Source organism: Oncorhynchus nerka, linkage group LG15 (genome assembly GCF_034236695.1).
Source record: "Oncorhynchus nerka isolate Pitt River linkage group LG15, Oner_Uvic_2.0, whole genome shotgun sequence".
Lineage (NCBI taxonomy): Eukaryota > Metazoa > Chordata > Actinopteri > Salmoniformes > Salmonidae > Oncorhynchus > Oncorhynchus nerka.
In genome coordinates this window covers 81,921,557-81,936,863 of record NC_088410.1, presented here as the reverse complement: position 1 = coordinate 81,936,863, position 15,307 = coordinate 81,921,557, and the positions used below count along the sequence as shown (strand labels likewise).

General features: G+C 44.9%; 1 protein-coding gene across 1 annotated transcript in view; it reads left to right on the top strand.

Moving 5' to 3' along the window:
- Positions 1-15,307, top strand: part of LOC115143402 (forkhead box protein P1-B-like) — a 162,049-nt gene that overhangs the window by 113,936 nt on the left and 32,806 nt on the right. The window contains 2 exon segments of the mRNA XM_029683798.2: positions 5,052-5,238; positions 13,844-13,957. Coding sequence (XP_029539658.2) covers positions 5,052-5,238; positions 13,844-13,957 — 301 coding nt within the window.

Sequence of the window (15,307 nt, the reverse complement as noted above, 5' to 3'; positions counted from 1 at the left end):
AAGGTAGGCAATAAATAGGCCATAGGAGCGAATAATTACAATTTAGCAGATTAACACTGGAATGATAGATGTGCAGATGATGATGTGCTAGTAGATATACTGGTGTGCAAAAGAGCAGAAAAGTAAATAAAATAAAAACAGTATGGGGATGAGGTAGGTAGATTGGGTGGGCTATTTACCGATAGACTATGTACAGCTGCAGCGATCGGTTAGCTGCTCAGATAGTTGATGTTTAAAGTTGGTGAGGGAAATAAAAGTCTCCAACTTCAGCTTATTTTTGCAATTCGTTCCAGTCACTGGCAGCAGAGAACTGTAAGGAAAGGCGGCCAAATGAGGTGTTGGCTTTGGGGATGATCAGTGAGATATACCTGCTGGAATGTGTGCTACGGGTGGGTGTTATCGTGACCAGTGAGCTGAGATAAGGCGGAGCTTTACCTAGCATAGACTTATAGATGACCTGGAGCCAGTGGGTCTGGCGACGAATATGAAGCGAGAGCCAGCCGTCTAGAGCATACAGGTCGCAGTGGTGGGTGGTATAAGGTGATTCGGTAACAAAACGGATGGCACTGTGATAGACTGCATCCAGTTTAGTACCAGAAGTGAAGGAAGTAATTTAGTACCAGAAATGAAGGAGGTCATTTAATACCAGAGGTGAAGGAAGTAATTTAATAACAGAAGTGAAGTAAGTAATTTAATAACAGAAGTGAAGTAAGTAATTTAGTACCAGAAGTGAAGTAAGTAATTTAGTACCAGAAGTGAAGGAAGTCATTTAGTACCAGAAGTGAAGGAAGTAATTTAGTAGAAGCTTGAAGAGTGTGACTTGGATGATAACCAGTTGTTCTCTTTATCTGGACTTTAATTTGTTTCTCTTGCGGTAAATTCTTTTGACATTAATGTTCAAAGTCTTGGAAGCAGTCAGACAATATCTGTTATAAATTACAACAATGTGTTTGGGGAGGATATAACTCTCATAAATATACATTTGATCCAGCGCCCACCTCCCCTCCTCCCCCCAAAAGCCTTTCCTATTGACCTGTGGAGAGTGAGTGAGACAGCAGTGCACGCTCCGCTCTCCATTCTCCCAGGTGCAGCTGCCAGGGTTGTGTGTATGTGTCGCTGCTCGCCCCTCTCCGTGCCTCCCCTGATTGGCTAAAGTGTGTTTTGTGGCTCCATGGCCTCCCAGGCTGCGCTGTAACAGACTGAGCTCTCATCGCTGGAGAACATCAGTTAAGTTGTCCAGGAGAGGGCAATGGGACAGTGACAAGACAAATGCAAAAAATGTGGCAAAGTACGAAGCCGTTGTCAGTGCAGCAGCGGCACATCAGGGACAGCGGCAGGTAATACGCTCCCCCAGTCAGTGATTGATTTGGCCAGCAGCGGCACATCAGGGACAGCGGCAGGTAATACGCTCCCCCAGTCAGTGATTGATTTGGCCAGCAGCGGCACATCAGGGACAGCGGCAGGTAATACGCTCCCCCAGTCAGTGATTGATTTGGCCAGCAGCGCGACATCAGGGACAGCGGCAGGTAATACGCTCCCCCAGTCAGTGATTGATTTGGCCAGCAGCGGCACATCAGGGACAGCGGCAGGTAATACGCTCCCCCAGTCAGTGATTAATTTGGCCAGCAGCGCGACATCAGGGACAGCGGCAGGTAATACGCTCCCCCAGTCAGTGATTGATTTGGCCAGCAGCGCGACATCAGGGACAGCGGCAGGTAATACGCTCCCCCAGTCAGTGATTGATTTGGCCAGCAGCGGCACATCAGGGACAGCGGCAGGTAATACGCTCCCCCAGTCAGTGATTGATTTGGCCAGCAGCGCGACATCAGGGACAGCGGCAGGTAATACGCTCCCCCAGTCAGTGATTGATTTGGCCAGCAGCGGCACATCAGGGACAGCGGCAGGTAATACGCTCCCCCAGTCAGTGATTGATTTGGCCAGCAACGGCACATCAGGGACAGCGGCCGGTAATACGCTCCCCCAGTCAGTGATTGATTTGGCCAGCAGCGGCACATCAGGGACAGCGGCAGGTAATACGCTCCCCCAGTCAGTGATTCATTTGGCCAGCAGCGGCACATCAGGGACAGCGGCAGGTAATACGCTCCCCCAGTCAGTGATTGATTTGGCCAGCAGCGGCACATCAGGGACAGCGGCAGGTAATACGCTCCCCCAGTCAGTGATTGATTTGGCCAGCAGCGGCACATCAGGGACAGCGGCAGGTAATACGCTCCCCCAGTCAGTGATTGATTTGGCCAGCAGCGGCACATCAGGGACAGCGGCAGGTAATACGCTCCCCCAGTCAGTGATTGATTTGGCCAGCAGCGCGACATTGGTAATAGTTCCTGCAGCATTAGGAGTTAACATATTTTAGGCCTAAGGGATGCATATTACTAGGCCGGTGATTACAGGAACATAAACAGTGGTGCACCAGAGGTCTCTGCCGGATGGAACAATAAACTAATAGCGGTGTCACCGTCCCCCCATGGTATTGGCTCTGTGTGAAAAGCAACAGCAGAGTTGAAAGAGCCCGAAGCATAGGGGCTATTTTTTATTCTGTGGATGATGACCTGCAACTGATGTCATTATGCACCTTAAATCAACATTCTGCTTGCTTGAACAGGGTCACCTGGGTACGGAGGTACAAGGACGGGAAAAAGTTTAGGAGCACGTCCTGTCTGGGTGCCTAAGCTACCTGCAGCGGTAAAATTGAGTTGCCAGGCCGGTGATCAATCAAGTGTCCCAACAACATACATTTTTTTTAAGTGCTTGTCTGTTTTTCCAACCTATAGTGTGTGGAATAGTTTTGTTGAAAAATGGAAAAAGGGATTAACTAATCCTGCATTTGAAAATACTAGATATACAGAAAAGGATTTAGAGATCAGTGTTATACTGTATGTCTACCATAGATTTAGACATCAGTGTTATACTGTATGTTGTACTCTGTCTACCATTGAAATCAGATGCTGCCTTCTCAGGTAGAATAAAAAGCTGTTTGTCCAAACCTAGAATATAATACTATTTGAGATTTTCATAGCACTACATTTTATTGTCATTCAAGGTGTTCTCTTGAACGACCCTGGGTTTCCAGAGATCCAATGAGGACAAGGTAGTTTAATAAGAGAAGGGCGTGGGAGTGGAGGATAGAGGGGGAGAGAGAGAAATAAAGGAGACCGCTTGGTCCCAGTCCGTTACCTCTGTCATCAGTGGAGTCTATGGGAGCTGTTTCATCTGAGTAAACAGTGGTGTCGGGGTCACCAGGACTGGCTGGTAATTGAGGGAGAGTGGGCTGCCCTGTCAGCCACACAGGCTAAAAATACATCGCCCACTGTCACTGGGCACAAAGTGGGGGGAAAATTATTGTTCCCGCTGTCGTAGCACAGGACACTCGCTCTACCAGTGACCTTCCCCATCCAGACAAACCATCATCATAGAAAACTTTCCCTCCAAGGATCCTTCCCTCCATCAAAACAACAATGTGCCTTTAATAAGACAAGTGAGAAGCAACAAATGTAGGATTAGCATGCTTTTGTGCAAACAGAATCATTTGGCATGTTTTGTCTGTCAGGGCTGTGTCCTTCGATGAAGGTACATCAAGGAGTAAGACAGAAAGAGAGAATGAGAGAATACAGGGCAGGCAGAATAGAGGAGAGCACGTGGAAAGGTTATTGATTTGTCCTGCAATCATTTCCTGCTCTTTGATATGCAAACGATCTAGTGTGAATTTACAGCAATCCTATCAGACTCATTTCACAGTTCTTAGCCCCTGTGTCTCTCCAGAGTCCTTCGCATCATTAGGCCAATGTTCTCCATTACGAGCATAATTAAAATCTTTTGTAGCTTATCAAATAAAATATTTTTTGCTGATCTTATTGAGATCTTCATCTTACAGTTATTTTCCACAACAGGAATAAATTAAGACTAAGCATTTTGCAAAATGTATTACGATCTGGCGCTTGAAAGGGCCACTTCTGGTATCTATAGAGCGAGCGATAAAACATCTGGAGACTATAAACCCACCCGAGATAAGCATGTGCAAATCATCTTTCATTTGCCATTGCTCATTTTGAGAATAGATTTAATTAATTGTAATGTTAAACGAGTGGTCTTGCCCATCGCGCTCCTATTAAATTCACAAATGTGCACACATTCCCATATTGGATATTTTAATATGCTATGAAAAATATGGATTAACCAAATACATTTCTGAACCATAATACAAACGGCTAGAGAACATACCCTTACGGGCGGAATATTATTTTTCTTATCAGCTTTTGCCTCATTTATGTCAAATGAAAGCAGGCTTCTCCTGCTAGTGGTAACATACACTATATATACAGACACATATACATTGTGTGCAAACAATGGCTAGGTTCTCTCAGACATGGAAACTGGGGTGTACAAACACAGCATTATTCTTCCTCATCCCCAATCTGGCCCAGGGTGTCAGGATGGCTGTCAGACAGCAGCACAGAAAACACGCTCTCTCTGTGTATGTGTTCCGACACAAGAAAATGTCTTCTGTCTTCAAGAGATGTTTCTCTTTAGAAGGCTGCTGTGTTAGCTGCAGTGTGCTTGACTCGTTAAACGAGGTTTAAGTCTTCTGTGTCAATTGGAGGCGGTGCAGAGCTTTAAGTATTTTGCACATTAATGCGCTTTTCAGAATATTACCCCAGGGTCCTGTTTCTGAAGGAGGTGGGGTGGTGTGGGCTGTTTTGGTTGTAACATTGCTATTGTAAACTTTTTGTGTGTGTTCTGCCTCTCCTCTTGTACAAGAAATGATGGTGATTATTCAGATTTCATGCCTTGTCTGGATGTTAATTATTTACTGTGGGCATGAAATGCGCGTGAATGCCAGGGATTTGTGTATACAAACACGCTTCAGATCACAGAGAGAGAGCGGGAGGGTACAAGAGCTCTCAGTGCATTACCCTCTAGTGGGATATTTTCTCATTAATACTCAGCTTTGTTTACAGGCCCTTTGATTTAATTACGTGACGAAGAGAGTTAGATTAGCTGTTAATTGATTTAATTATCCAATTTGTTTGTTTCAGGCATAAATCCAGCAGAGCTTCAGCAGCTGTGGAAGGAGGTGACGAACTTGAAGGAAGAGAACAGCAACAACGGCAACGGCCGCCGCGGCCTGGACCTGTCCTCGCCACAACTCCCCAAGAAGCCCCTCCTCAACCAACACGCCTCCACCAATGGACAGTACATGAGCCATTCTCTGAAGAGAGAAGGGTGAGTTTCTCTCTTGTCTGTCGTCCTCTTCCTCCTGATCCAACAGCTTTAGTGTAACACGCTGGGCACAATAGGTTTTAAATTTCCAGGGAATGGGTTGTGACTGAATGTATCACTAAGGATGTTCTGCTCATTGATTTAACAACCACAGATTATGATATTCGCCACAATCTGACCTCTTTTCCTAAACTGGGGTGCAACTAGGCATACGTGTCCTTTCTACTTTATGAAACCAAACTGGAACTCATTATGTGTGACATTCTCTTTACTGTCATCTTTGAATAAAGAAAACAGGAGGCCTACATATTCCTCATTTAAAACTGCAATTCCTTGAAGGGGCCTAAGTTGATGGACATGTTCCCATAGGGCTTTGCCCACAGATGAATATTAATTTATAGTTTGTAAGTACCTTACTGTTTTCATTAAGACACAAGCTTGTTCTGTGTGTCAGAATGCACCTGGGAATTGCAGTGAAACACCTGGGAGTGATTTGGACTTTAGATTGCAGTAATGGAAATGGGATCAGCACACTATTAATTAGAGGGTCAAGGGTGCTGTTATTTCAGTTGCACTTAGGAAACTGCAGCTGTGACGTGCAGTGCTCTGTTTGGTTAAATACAATTCAAATTACCAACGTCCTCTCAACAACAGAAAAACACACACACACACACTGCAACCTTCGCTTTCCTTCCGGATAGGGACGTTTATGACAACTAGCCTTCTGTAGGTGTGACAATGAACTGTAGTGTCTGAATTGCTCTGCGTCAATATGTTCAGAATGCATTCTTTATGTCAAACAGACTGTTTAATATGATTTTAAAAAAATACACTATAAATATTTGAAAAGAATGTTGATACGTTGTAAGATCTATGTTAGAAAACTCCTCTTTTCACTGGATGCTTGACGTGATATTTGTACGTTTTCAGAAATATTTCCCTGAGCCACTGTGTCTTTAAGGAAGGAATTAATTTGGCATCCAACACATTGACTTGTTTTCTTGCACTGAGGCGCTGATCTCTGAACTGCTGGTGAGGAGCCTCCAGGCGCCATGAGCTCACTGCACAACATCTGACTTGTGTTTCGCTGATCAAAACCTATGTGTCATTATGAAAGCACTGCAGATGAAAACACGTTTAGCACTATAAACCATCAAGCCCAGGGAGGTGGAGAGAGGTTCAAACACAGGCAGGCAGATAGATAGTGTTCTATGGTGGTAGTGGAGATCTCACACTGCTCTCAATCGTAATGAGGGAACTTGGAATGCCTTATTTGGAAGCAAATAAATGCTATATGTTTTACTGATTATGGGATACTCGTTCATCACATACACTACCGTTCAAAAGTTTGGGGTCACTTAGGAATGTCCTTGTTTTTGAAAGAAAAGCACATGTTTTGTCCATTAAAAGAACATAAAATTGATCAGAAATGCAGTGTAGACATTGTTAATGTTGTAAATGACTATTGTAGCTGGAAACGGCTGATTTTGTATGGAATATCTACATAGGCGTACAGAGGCCCATTATCAGCAACCATAACTCCTGTGTTCCAATGTCACGTTGTGTTAGCTAATCCAAATGTATCATTTTAAAGGGCTAATTGACCATCAGAAAACAATTTTGCAATTGTGTTAGCACAGCTGAAAACTGTTGTGCTTATTAAAGAAGCAACAAACTGGTCTTCTGTAGACTAGTTGAGTATCTGGAGCATCAGAATTTCTGGGTTCGATTACAGGCTCAAAATGGCCAGAAACAGCTTAATTAAATAGTACCCGCAAAACACCAGTCTCAACGTCAACGGTGAAGAGGTGACTCTGGGATGCTGGCCCAGTTGAGGACTTGTGAGGTGTCTGTTTCTCAAACTAGACACTCTAATGTACTTGTCTTCTTGCTCAGTTGTGCACTGGGGCCTCCCACTTCTCTTTCTATTCTGGTTAAGGGAATAGTACAGATACTTAACTAGTCTGAAGAAGGCCAGTTTTATTGCTTCTTTAATCAGAAAAACAGTTTATAGCTGTGCTAACATAATTGCAAAAGGGTTTTCAATGATCAATTAGCCTTTTAAAATGATAAACTTGGATTAGCTAACACAACGTGACATTGGAACACAGCAGTGATGGTTGCTGATAATGGGCCTCGGTACGCTTATGTAGATAATCCATACAACATCTGCCATTTCCAGCTACAATAGTAATTTACATTAACAATGTCTACACTGTATTTCTGATCAATTTGATGTTATTTTAATGGACAAAACATTTCCTTTTCTTTCAAAAACAAGTGACCCTGACTTTTGAACGGTGGTGTACATTTATTTAAAGATAATGTGAGACATTTTAGGTCAAGTGGTATGACATCAGTATTTTGACACTCCTTTCATATATTTTGATTATAAGGTCTCACAAAATGTCCATATTTCGCTTAAACGTTACATGGAAACAAAGATAGACCCCCCCCTGTCCTTTTCACACACTGTTCCAGCCACACGCGCGCACACACACACACACACACACACATCAAGCTTCAGTGACACCTCTCCTAGCTCACTGCAGACAGTATCCACAGGCTCTGATGCATCCAGTCTGCTCAGCCAGTCAGTTAGCCAGTCAGTCAGCGCTCTCGTCCCTATGGCTGAAGATTAATCGGAGGGGGAAATATTGACACTCTCTCTCCATCACACGTCTTCAGATGTGAACCAACAACAACAACCATCAGTGGGAAGAGAGAAACAACAAGGCCCAGCTGAAGGCTCCATGAAACATTGGAGAAGACGTGTGTGAAAGGCTGCCCCCGACGCCTTGCGCTCCCTGACAGAGATGAAAAAAGACGTCAACAGCAGTTTAGCACACGTTCAAGTGAAGGAGGCAATCTGGGGTTGAATATTCACAGTAGAAACCCAAACAGGTGATTTCTCACCCGTCTCTCTGCTGTGGATGGCAAAAAAGGTTTCCAAACCCGGCTTTAAAATATAGATGACTGACATAAATGAGCATTAAAAAATCCCCATTAAACACTGCATGATGCTTATTTAAATTCATACAACCAATAATCCTGCTTGTGTTCATTTCCATGTGCTTAAATCATATAACTATAAAGAACATTATTCCTCTCTTTTGATGATGCAGACACCATTCTAATCAGAATCCTTGGGAAGAATAGAAAATTAAGGAAATATTATGTGGCGTGATTATTCCATGCAAGGCTGTGAGAAATGTCTGTTATAATCCAGGGATTTGAATAATCAGGTTTTAGATAATGGCCTGGGCTGCGTGTAAATAGAGAGCATCCACTCATCCTCCTAGCGCTGAACTTAATGAACTTTTAATTGATGTGGTTTTGTAAGTCCTTTTGTCATGCAACAGAAACAAGCCACTCTGCTGATGGACCTGCTTTCCCGTCCGGGCTCAGATTGGTTTACAGCTAGCCCTAAGTACCATGTAGTTAGTTTCATGTGTCATATAAAATCTGCCCAGGCACAGCGACGCCTGCAACTAAAACCTTAAGTGCATCCACAGGCATTATTCACAGCCTTTTCACTTCCGTCTTAAGGAAGGAGGAGAAATTCAATCACTGCCGGGGCAGATGAGACGTTGCTCCAGCTTTTAGCAGCCTCAAAGAGCCCTCACTCACAGACAGGGATCCTGACTGAATCACACCAATATGGTGAAGATATGTTTGTCTGTCATTCATCCTGCTCTGAGTTTCGGGATGTGAGGAGAGAAATACCCCTGTGAGCCAGGTCTCTTAGTTCAATGATTTGCTTATTTCAATTAAATGCATCCAATCTGTATCTGACTTAAATTCCCCATCCCTATGCTGCGCTCATTTTGTGTGTGAGAGAGAGAGAGAGATGGAGAGGGAGAGACATGGAGAGAGAGAGAGACATGAAGATGGAGAGGGAGAGACATGGAGATAGAGAGAAGGAGAGAGAGAGACATGGAGATGGAGAGGGAGAGACATGGAGAGGGAGAGACATGGAGATGGAGAGGGAGAGACATGGAGAGAGAGAGAGACATGAAGATGGAGAGGGAGAGACATGGAGATGGAGAGGGAGAGACGTGGAGATGGAGAGGGAGAGACGTGGAGATGGAGAGGGAGAGACGTGGAGATGGAGAGGGAGAGACGTGGAGAGGGAGAGACATGGAGATGGAGAGGGAGAGACATGGAGATAGAGGGAGAGAGAGAGACATGGAGATGGAGAGAGAGAGATGGAGATGGAGAGAGAGAGACATGGAGAGAGATGGAGAGAGAGAGACATGGAGAGAGATGGAGAGAGAGAGACATGGAGAGAGACATGGAGATGGAGAGAGAGAGACATGGAGATATGGAGATGGAGAGAGAGAGACATGGAGAGGGAGAGACATGGAGATAGGGAGATACATGGAGAGAGAGAGAAGGAGAGAGAGAAGGAGATGGAGAGGGAGAGAGAGAGACATGGAGAGAGAGAGACATGGAGATGGAGAGAGAGAGACATGGAGATAGAGAGAAGGAGAGAGAGATGGAGATGGAGAGAGAGAGACATGGAGAGGGAGAGACATGGAGATGGAGAGAGAGAGACATGGAGATAGAGAGAAGGAGAGAGAGATGGAGATGGAGAGAGAGAGACATGGAGAGGGAGAGACATGGAGATGGAGAGGGAGAGACATGGAGATAGAGAGATGGAGAGGGAGTGAGAGAGAGACATGGAGATAGAGAGATGGAGAGAGAGAGACATGGAGATGGAGAGAGAGAGACATGGAGATGGAGAGAGAGAGACATGGAGATAGAGAGAGAGAGAGAGATGGAGAGAGAGAGAGATGGAGAGAGAGAGACATGGAGATAGAGAGGGAGAGACATGGAGATAGGGAGAGAGGAGAGAGAGAGAAGGAGAGGGAGAGAGAGACATGGAGATGGAGAGAGACATGGAGATGGAGAAGGATAGACATGGAGATAGAGAGATGGAGAGGGAGAGAGAGAGACATGGAGATAGAGAGACATGGAGAGGAGAGATGGAGAGGGAGAGAGAGAGACATGGAGATGGAGAGAGAGAGACATGGAGACGGAGAGAGAGAGACATGGAGATAGAGAGAAGGAGAGAGAGATGGAGAGAGAGAGACATGGAGATGGAGAGAAGGAGAGGAAGAGAGAGAGACATGGAGATAGAGAGAGAGAGACATGGAGATAGAGAGAAGGAGAGAGAGATGGAGAGGGAGAGAGAGACATGGAGATAGAGAGATGGAGAGGGAGATGGAGAGAGAGAGACATGGAGATGGAGAGGGATAGACACGGAGAGAGAGAAGGAGAGAGAGATGGAGAGGGAGAGAGAGAGACATGGAGATGGAGAGAGAGAGACATGGAGAGAGAGAGACATGGAGATGGAGAGAGAGAGACATGGAGATGGAGAGAAGGAGAGAGAGATGGAGGTGGAGAGAGAGAGACATGGAGAGGGAGAGACATGGAGATAGAGAGAAGGAGAGAGAGATGGAGAGGGAGAGAGACATGGAGATGGAGAGAGAGAGACATGGAGATAGAGAGGGAGAGAGAGAGACATGGAGATGGAGAGAGAGAGAGACATTGAGATAGAGAGAAGGAGAGCGAGATGGAGAGGGAGATGGAGAGGGAGAGAGAGAGACATGGAGATGGAGAGAAGGAGAGAGAGATGGAGATGGGGAGAGAGAGACATGGAGATGGAGAGGGAGAGACATGGAGATAGAGAGATGGAGAGGGAGATGGAGAGAGAGAGACATGGAGATGGAGAGAGAGAGACATGGAGATAGAGATAGAGAGGGAGACATGGAGATAGAGAAAAGGAGAGGGAGAGAGAGAAAAAGTACCGGTACACATCCATCTCTCTCTATCTCCATGTCTCTCTCTCTCCATCTTCATGTCTCTCTCTCTCCATCTCCCTCCCTCTCCATCTCTCTATCTCCATGTCTCTCTCTCTCCATATATCTCTCTATCTCCATATCCCTCTCTCTGCACTCTTAGAAAACAGGGTTCCAAAAGGGTTATTTTGCTGTCCCCATAGGAGAACCCTTTTTGGTTCCAGGTATACTGTAACTATTTTTGGTTCCAGGTAACCCTTTTGGGTTACCTGCAGAGTGGCAAATATTTTTTACCTGGAACCAAAAAGGGTTGTCTTATGGGGACAGCCAAAGAAACCTTTTGGAACCCTGTTTTCTAAGAGTGTAGAGAGAGGGATATGGAGAGAGGGATATGGAGATAGAGATATGGAGAGAGAGAGATGGAGATAGAAAGCGAGGGAGAGCTGGAGAGAGGGAGAGAGAGCATTCTTCTCACATAGCATTTGTCCCACTTACTTCCCAGCAACCATCAGTAACCACAGCTCAGGGACTTCAGCTCAGCAATCTGTTAAGGAGATAAATCATCTGATTTGGCACGACACGCCCCTTTCTTGCCTTTAATTTGTTTTACACACGTAAAATTCTAATTAAATAATTACGGGGTAAACCCTTGATTGGCGGGGGGTCTGGAGAGCCCTAGGGAGGCCACAGAAGAGCAGGCAGTCATCGATACCCACTCTGAGAGATGATAGACCGTGTTGTGACTGGCTTTCCAGACAGGCCATGTCCAGACTCTGACCCAGCTTGGTAGAAACATCAATCCTCTCTCTGTTGGCTACCAATAATCACACTGAGTGCCCTAGTGTACTTTATAGTCCCTAGGATCATGCCTTGTTGATGATATAAGTCACCGTCCTCAAAAACAGACAGATTGTATGCTGTGGTTGTCTTTTTGCCGGCATTATGGTATGCCTATGTGTTGTTGGTGTGTACGGATAAACAACACCTGGAAGATTTGGCCATGTTCCGTCTAGGTAGAGAAGCTTTTTGTTCCTATTCTATACAGGATGCAGATGGCATGGTTTCCCTCATTGCTGTTACAAGATCATTAGAGTTATCTTCCCCCAGGCAGCCTGACAATAATAGCATCCTGACAGACCTGCCCAGGGTGCGAGTCACATTTAACTCCACCACAGGATCTGAGAGAGAGAGAGCTGAGGAGAAGAGATGTTTTTTCTCTCCTAGTGCTGAATGAGAATGAGGTCACAATAGGGAGAACCCCCCCCCCCCCCCCAGAATCCCAGGCACTTCTCCTATTGCACTAATGTAGCTGATTTGGTGTCAATTCTGTCATTTACCACTGTCTAGTCATCTGCTGTTTAAAAGGTTCTTTCTGCCACAAGCTCCTTCAGAGTTCTGTGCTCACTGACTCCCAGCACACACTCCACAATTCAATATCTTATTAATACACACTTAACCAACAGGGCTACTCGGAAATCATTTTAAAAAGCATCTCTTTAAATATAAAATCAGCGCAACATTCACCAGTCCACACATTTTCTTGTTAAAAAGTCATTATAATATTTATTCTACCATCTATTTATTAGCTGTATCAAAACAGAGGTCTTAATGCATATGCATAATTCATATATATTTTTTATATTTCAGATTTTTTGAATGTTAAACACATTCATGAATGCTTCACTGCTCCATAATTGCAATGCAATTATCACATGTTATGAACAATGTGAACTCTTAAGCAAGTAATTATAACACAAGAAAACCTGTGACGACCCTCTTGAGGTAAAGCTTTGCTACTTTATTTTTAATGCATTGCAGATGGATGCGTTAGGAATGGTTCAATTTTGCGAGGGATTTTTAACAGTCATCCTAAGGAGAGCAAAATATACACAGAGCATCTCCATATGAATCTGTGAGGATTTGGGTCTAATGAATCTTCCTTTGCCCTCTCCCTTCTCAGCCTCCTGCAGAACGGGCCAGTATGTAAGCTGCAGTGGTGTGCTAGACTACAGGGCCACTAGAAACACAGGTGGTAATGATGCAGGACAGTCCCCCAGGCTCTTGTAGCTGAGACTTGTGTGGCTTGTACAGTGCCTGTCTCCATATGGTAGACTGTCTCGTTCTCTACATGCACATGCCTCTGCATCCTACTGTTTCGACTTGCAACGCTATATGTAAGTTGTTGTATAGTTTGTTTATCTGGACGGTCCTGGTATTTAGAGCTGATGTTGTGAAGCCGTAAAGCCGCTCCTCCGACGTGCGCGTTTGGCCCCTGCTGACGTCGGTTGGTCCGTCCGTTGACCGGTAAATAAATTGCTAGCAGACGGGAGAGTGTTTGGTGTTTACTGTTTGTGCTTGACGGGAGGCTGGCAGATGGATTTGGGGGCTTCCTGTTGTCTGTTCCTCCAGGTGGGTTCTGGGAAAGGGTTCAGCAGTAAGGTCTTAGGGAACCCCTGGCTGCCTGGATCAAAGTGGGCAGCTACTCGGATCACTGACAGTAAATAATGACATATTGATTGCTTTTAGTCCCTCTCACAAGGACTGCCCCTACAAGGACCACCCCCTCCAGCCAGAGAGGAAGCAGAGATCACAAAGCTACACTGATTTCACACTGCCCGCAAAGGTCAACTCAAAGGAAGGCTTTTGTGTTGAGACAACACAAGGGGAATTCTCACCAAACCCATCAACATCCTCAATTTTAAGTGGTGTACTTCTGTAACATGCCAATGAAACATTGTTCGCACTGACACTGTTAATAAGTAGGAATTAATGTTTGTGTTTATCTCTTTGTCTGTCTCTTACAGATCCACGCTAGACGACTACCAACACTCTCACCACAGTCACCCGCTTTATGGGCACGGGGTTTGCAAGTGGCCTGGATGCGAGGCGGTGTTTGAGGACTTCCAGTCATTCCTGAAGTAAGTTTCATAGCTTTTATGCTGCATCTCACTGTTCTGTTTTCTTCGTCCGTCAGACATTCCAGTATCTTGTCTATGTTCCCCCTCTGCTTGGCCCTCTTCTTGGGCCGATTAAGGCTATGTTTCCCCTGGGGCTTAGTGACACTACAGGTGTAACGGGTTATTTGTGTGTGTGTGTGTGTGTGTGTGTGTGTGTGTGTGTGTGTGTGTGTGTGTGTGTGTGTGGAGATGCTAGGTGTGTTGTTGTTCCTCTATGATAGTGATGGGGTGTGGTCTCCACTGGGCCCTGCAGGGGCCTCTAATTCCTGTGATAAGTGCAGTCCCCATGGTGATTCTGGCCATTTTTCCCAAACAAACAACGGGAGAATGTTTATCTGTGGCAGCCAACACTCAGGGAGCTCCGCATGTTTGTCCTTGTCACTGGACAGGGATTTGTGCTTTTGCTTTCCTCACTCAGCTCTTTCTGTCTTTCCCTTGCTTTCTTTCTCTCTCGTTCTGTTTGCTGTTCTCTTCTTCTCTCCTGCTGTCTTTCTCTTGCTCTGAATCTCTTTTTGTCTCTCAACTGCCTAACTAGCTGTATCTCTATTTCATCCCTTAATAACAGTACCAGAAGTAACTTATTTTCACGTCTTGTACTCAGTCAGATTCAATAGTTCTACTCATCAAAAAACTCAAGCAATACCATGCCCACTGGACCCTCTCAAACTGAACCAGTCTCAGGGTTTTGGCTTCTTCTCCTAATTCATATCCACTTTGAACTGGGCCTTCGTTGTACTGTATCCCCTGTATAGGCCTAACCCTGGTTTACTAAGTAACCTTGTGTGCAGTGTTCTATGGGTAATCCAACACATAACACCACCATGGCTACAGAGACAGACGATGAAAACATCTGTGCTGTGGCAGCAGATCAATGGGTGTCTGTTTCCCCGGATTAGTAGCACTTTAAACAAGATATGACACAATCCCATTATCCTGGGCCTAGCAGTCACAGCACACAGAGGTCCCTCACAAACACACAGGAGATCGGTGGAAGCTTTACGGTCACTTACAGTTCTGCTGTTCCTACTCTGTGTTTAACTTCTCATTTCATCATATGCAACCAGCCACTTCGAGAGAAGGTGGTTTTAAAAAGTGCCCTAAAATGTTTGCAGCACCACAAAACACGTTTGAAATCATTTTTGATGATAATAATCTGAGCTACCTTGGATTTCAGTTTACAGAGAGAAATCACAGAAAGTTTGAGTCGTTTTTTAAAAACTTTGTTCATAACACATTTCACCAAGTTGTTCATTACCAATTAGAAAAACAGATCTCTTTTTTTCTCCCTCAACATTTCAGTTTTGTGAGTGT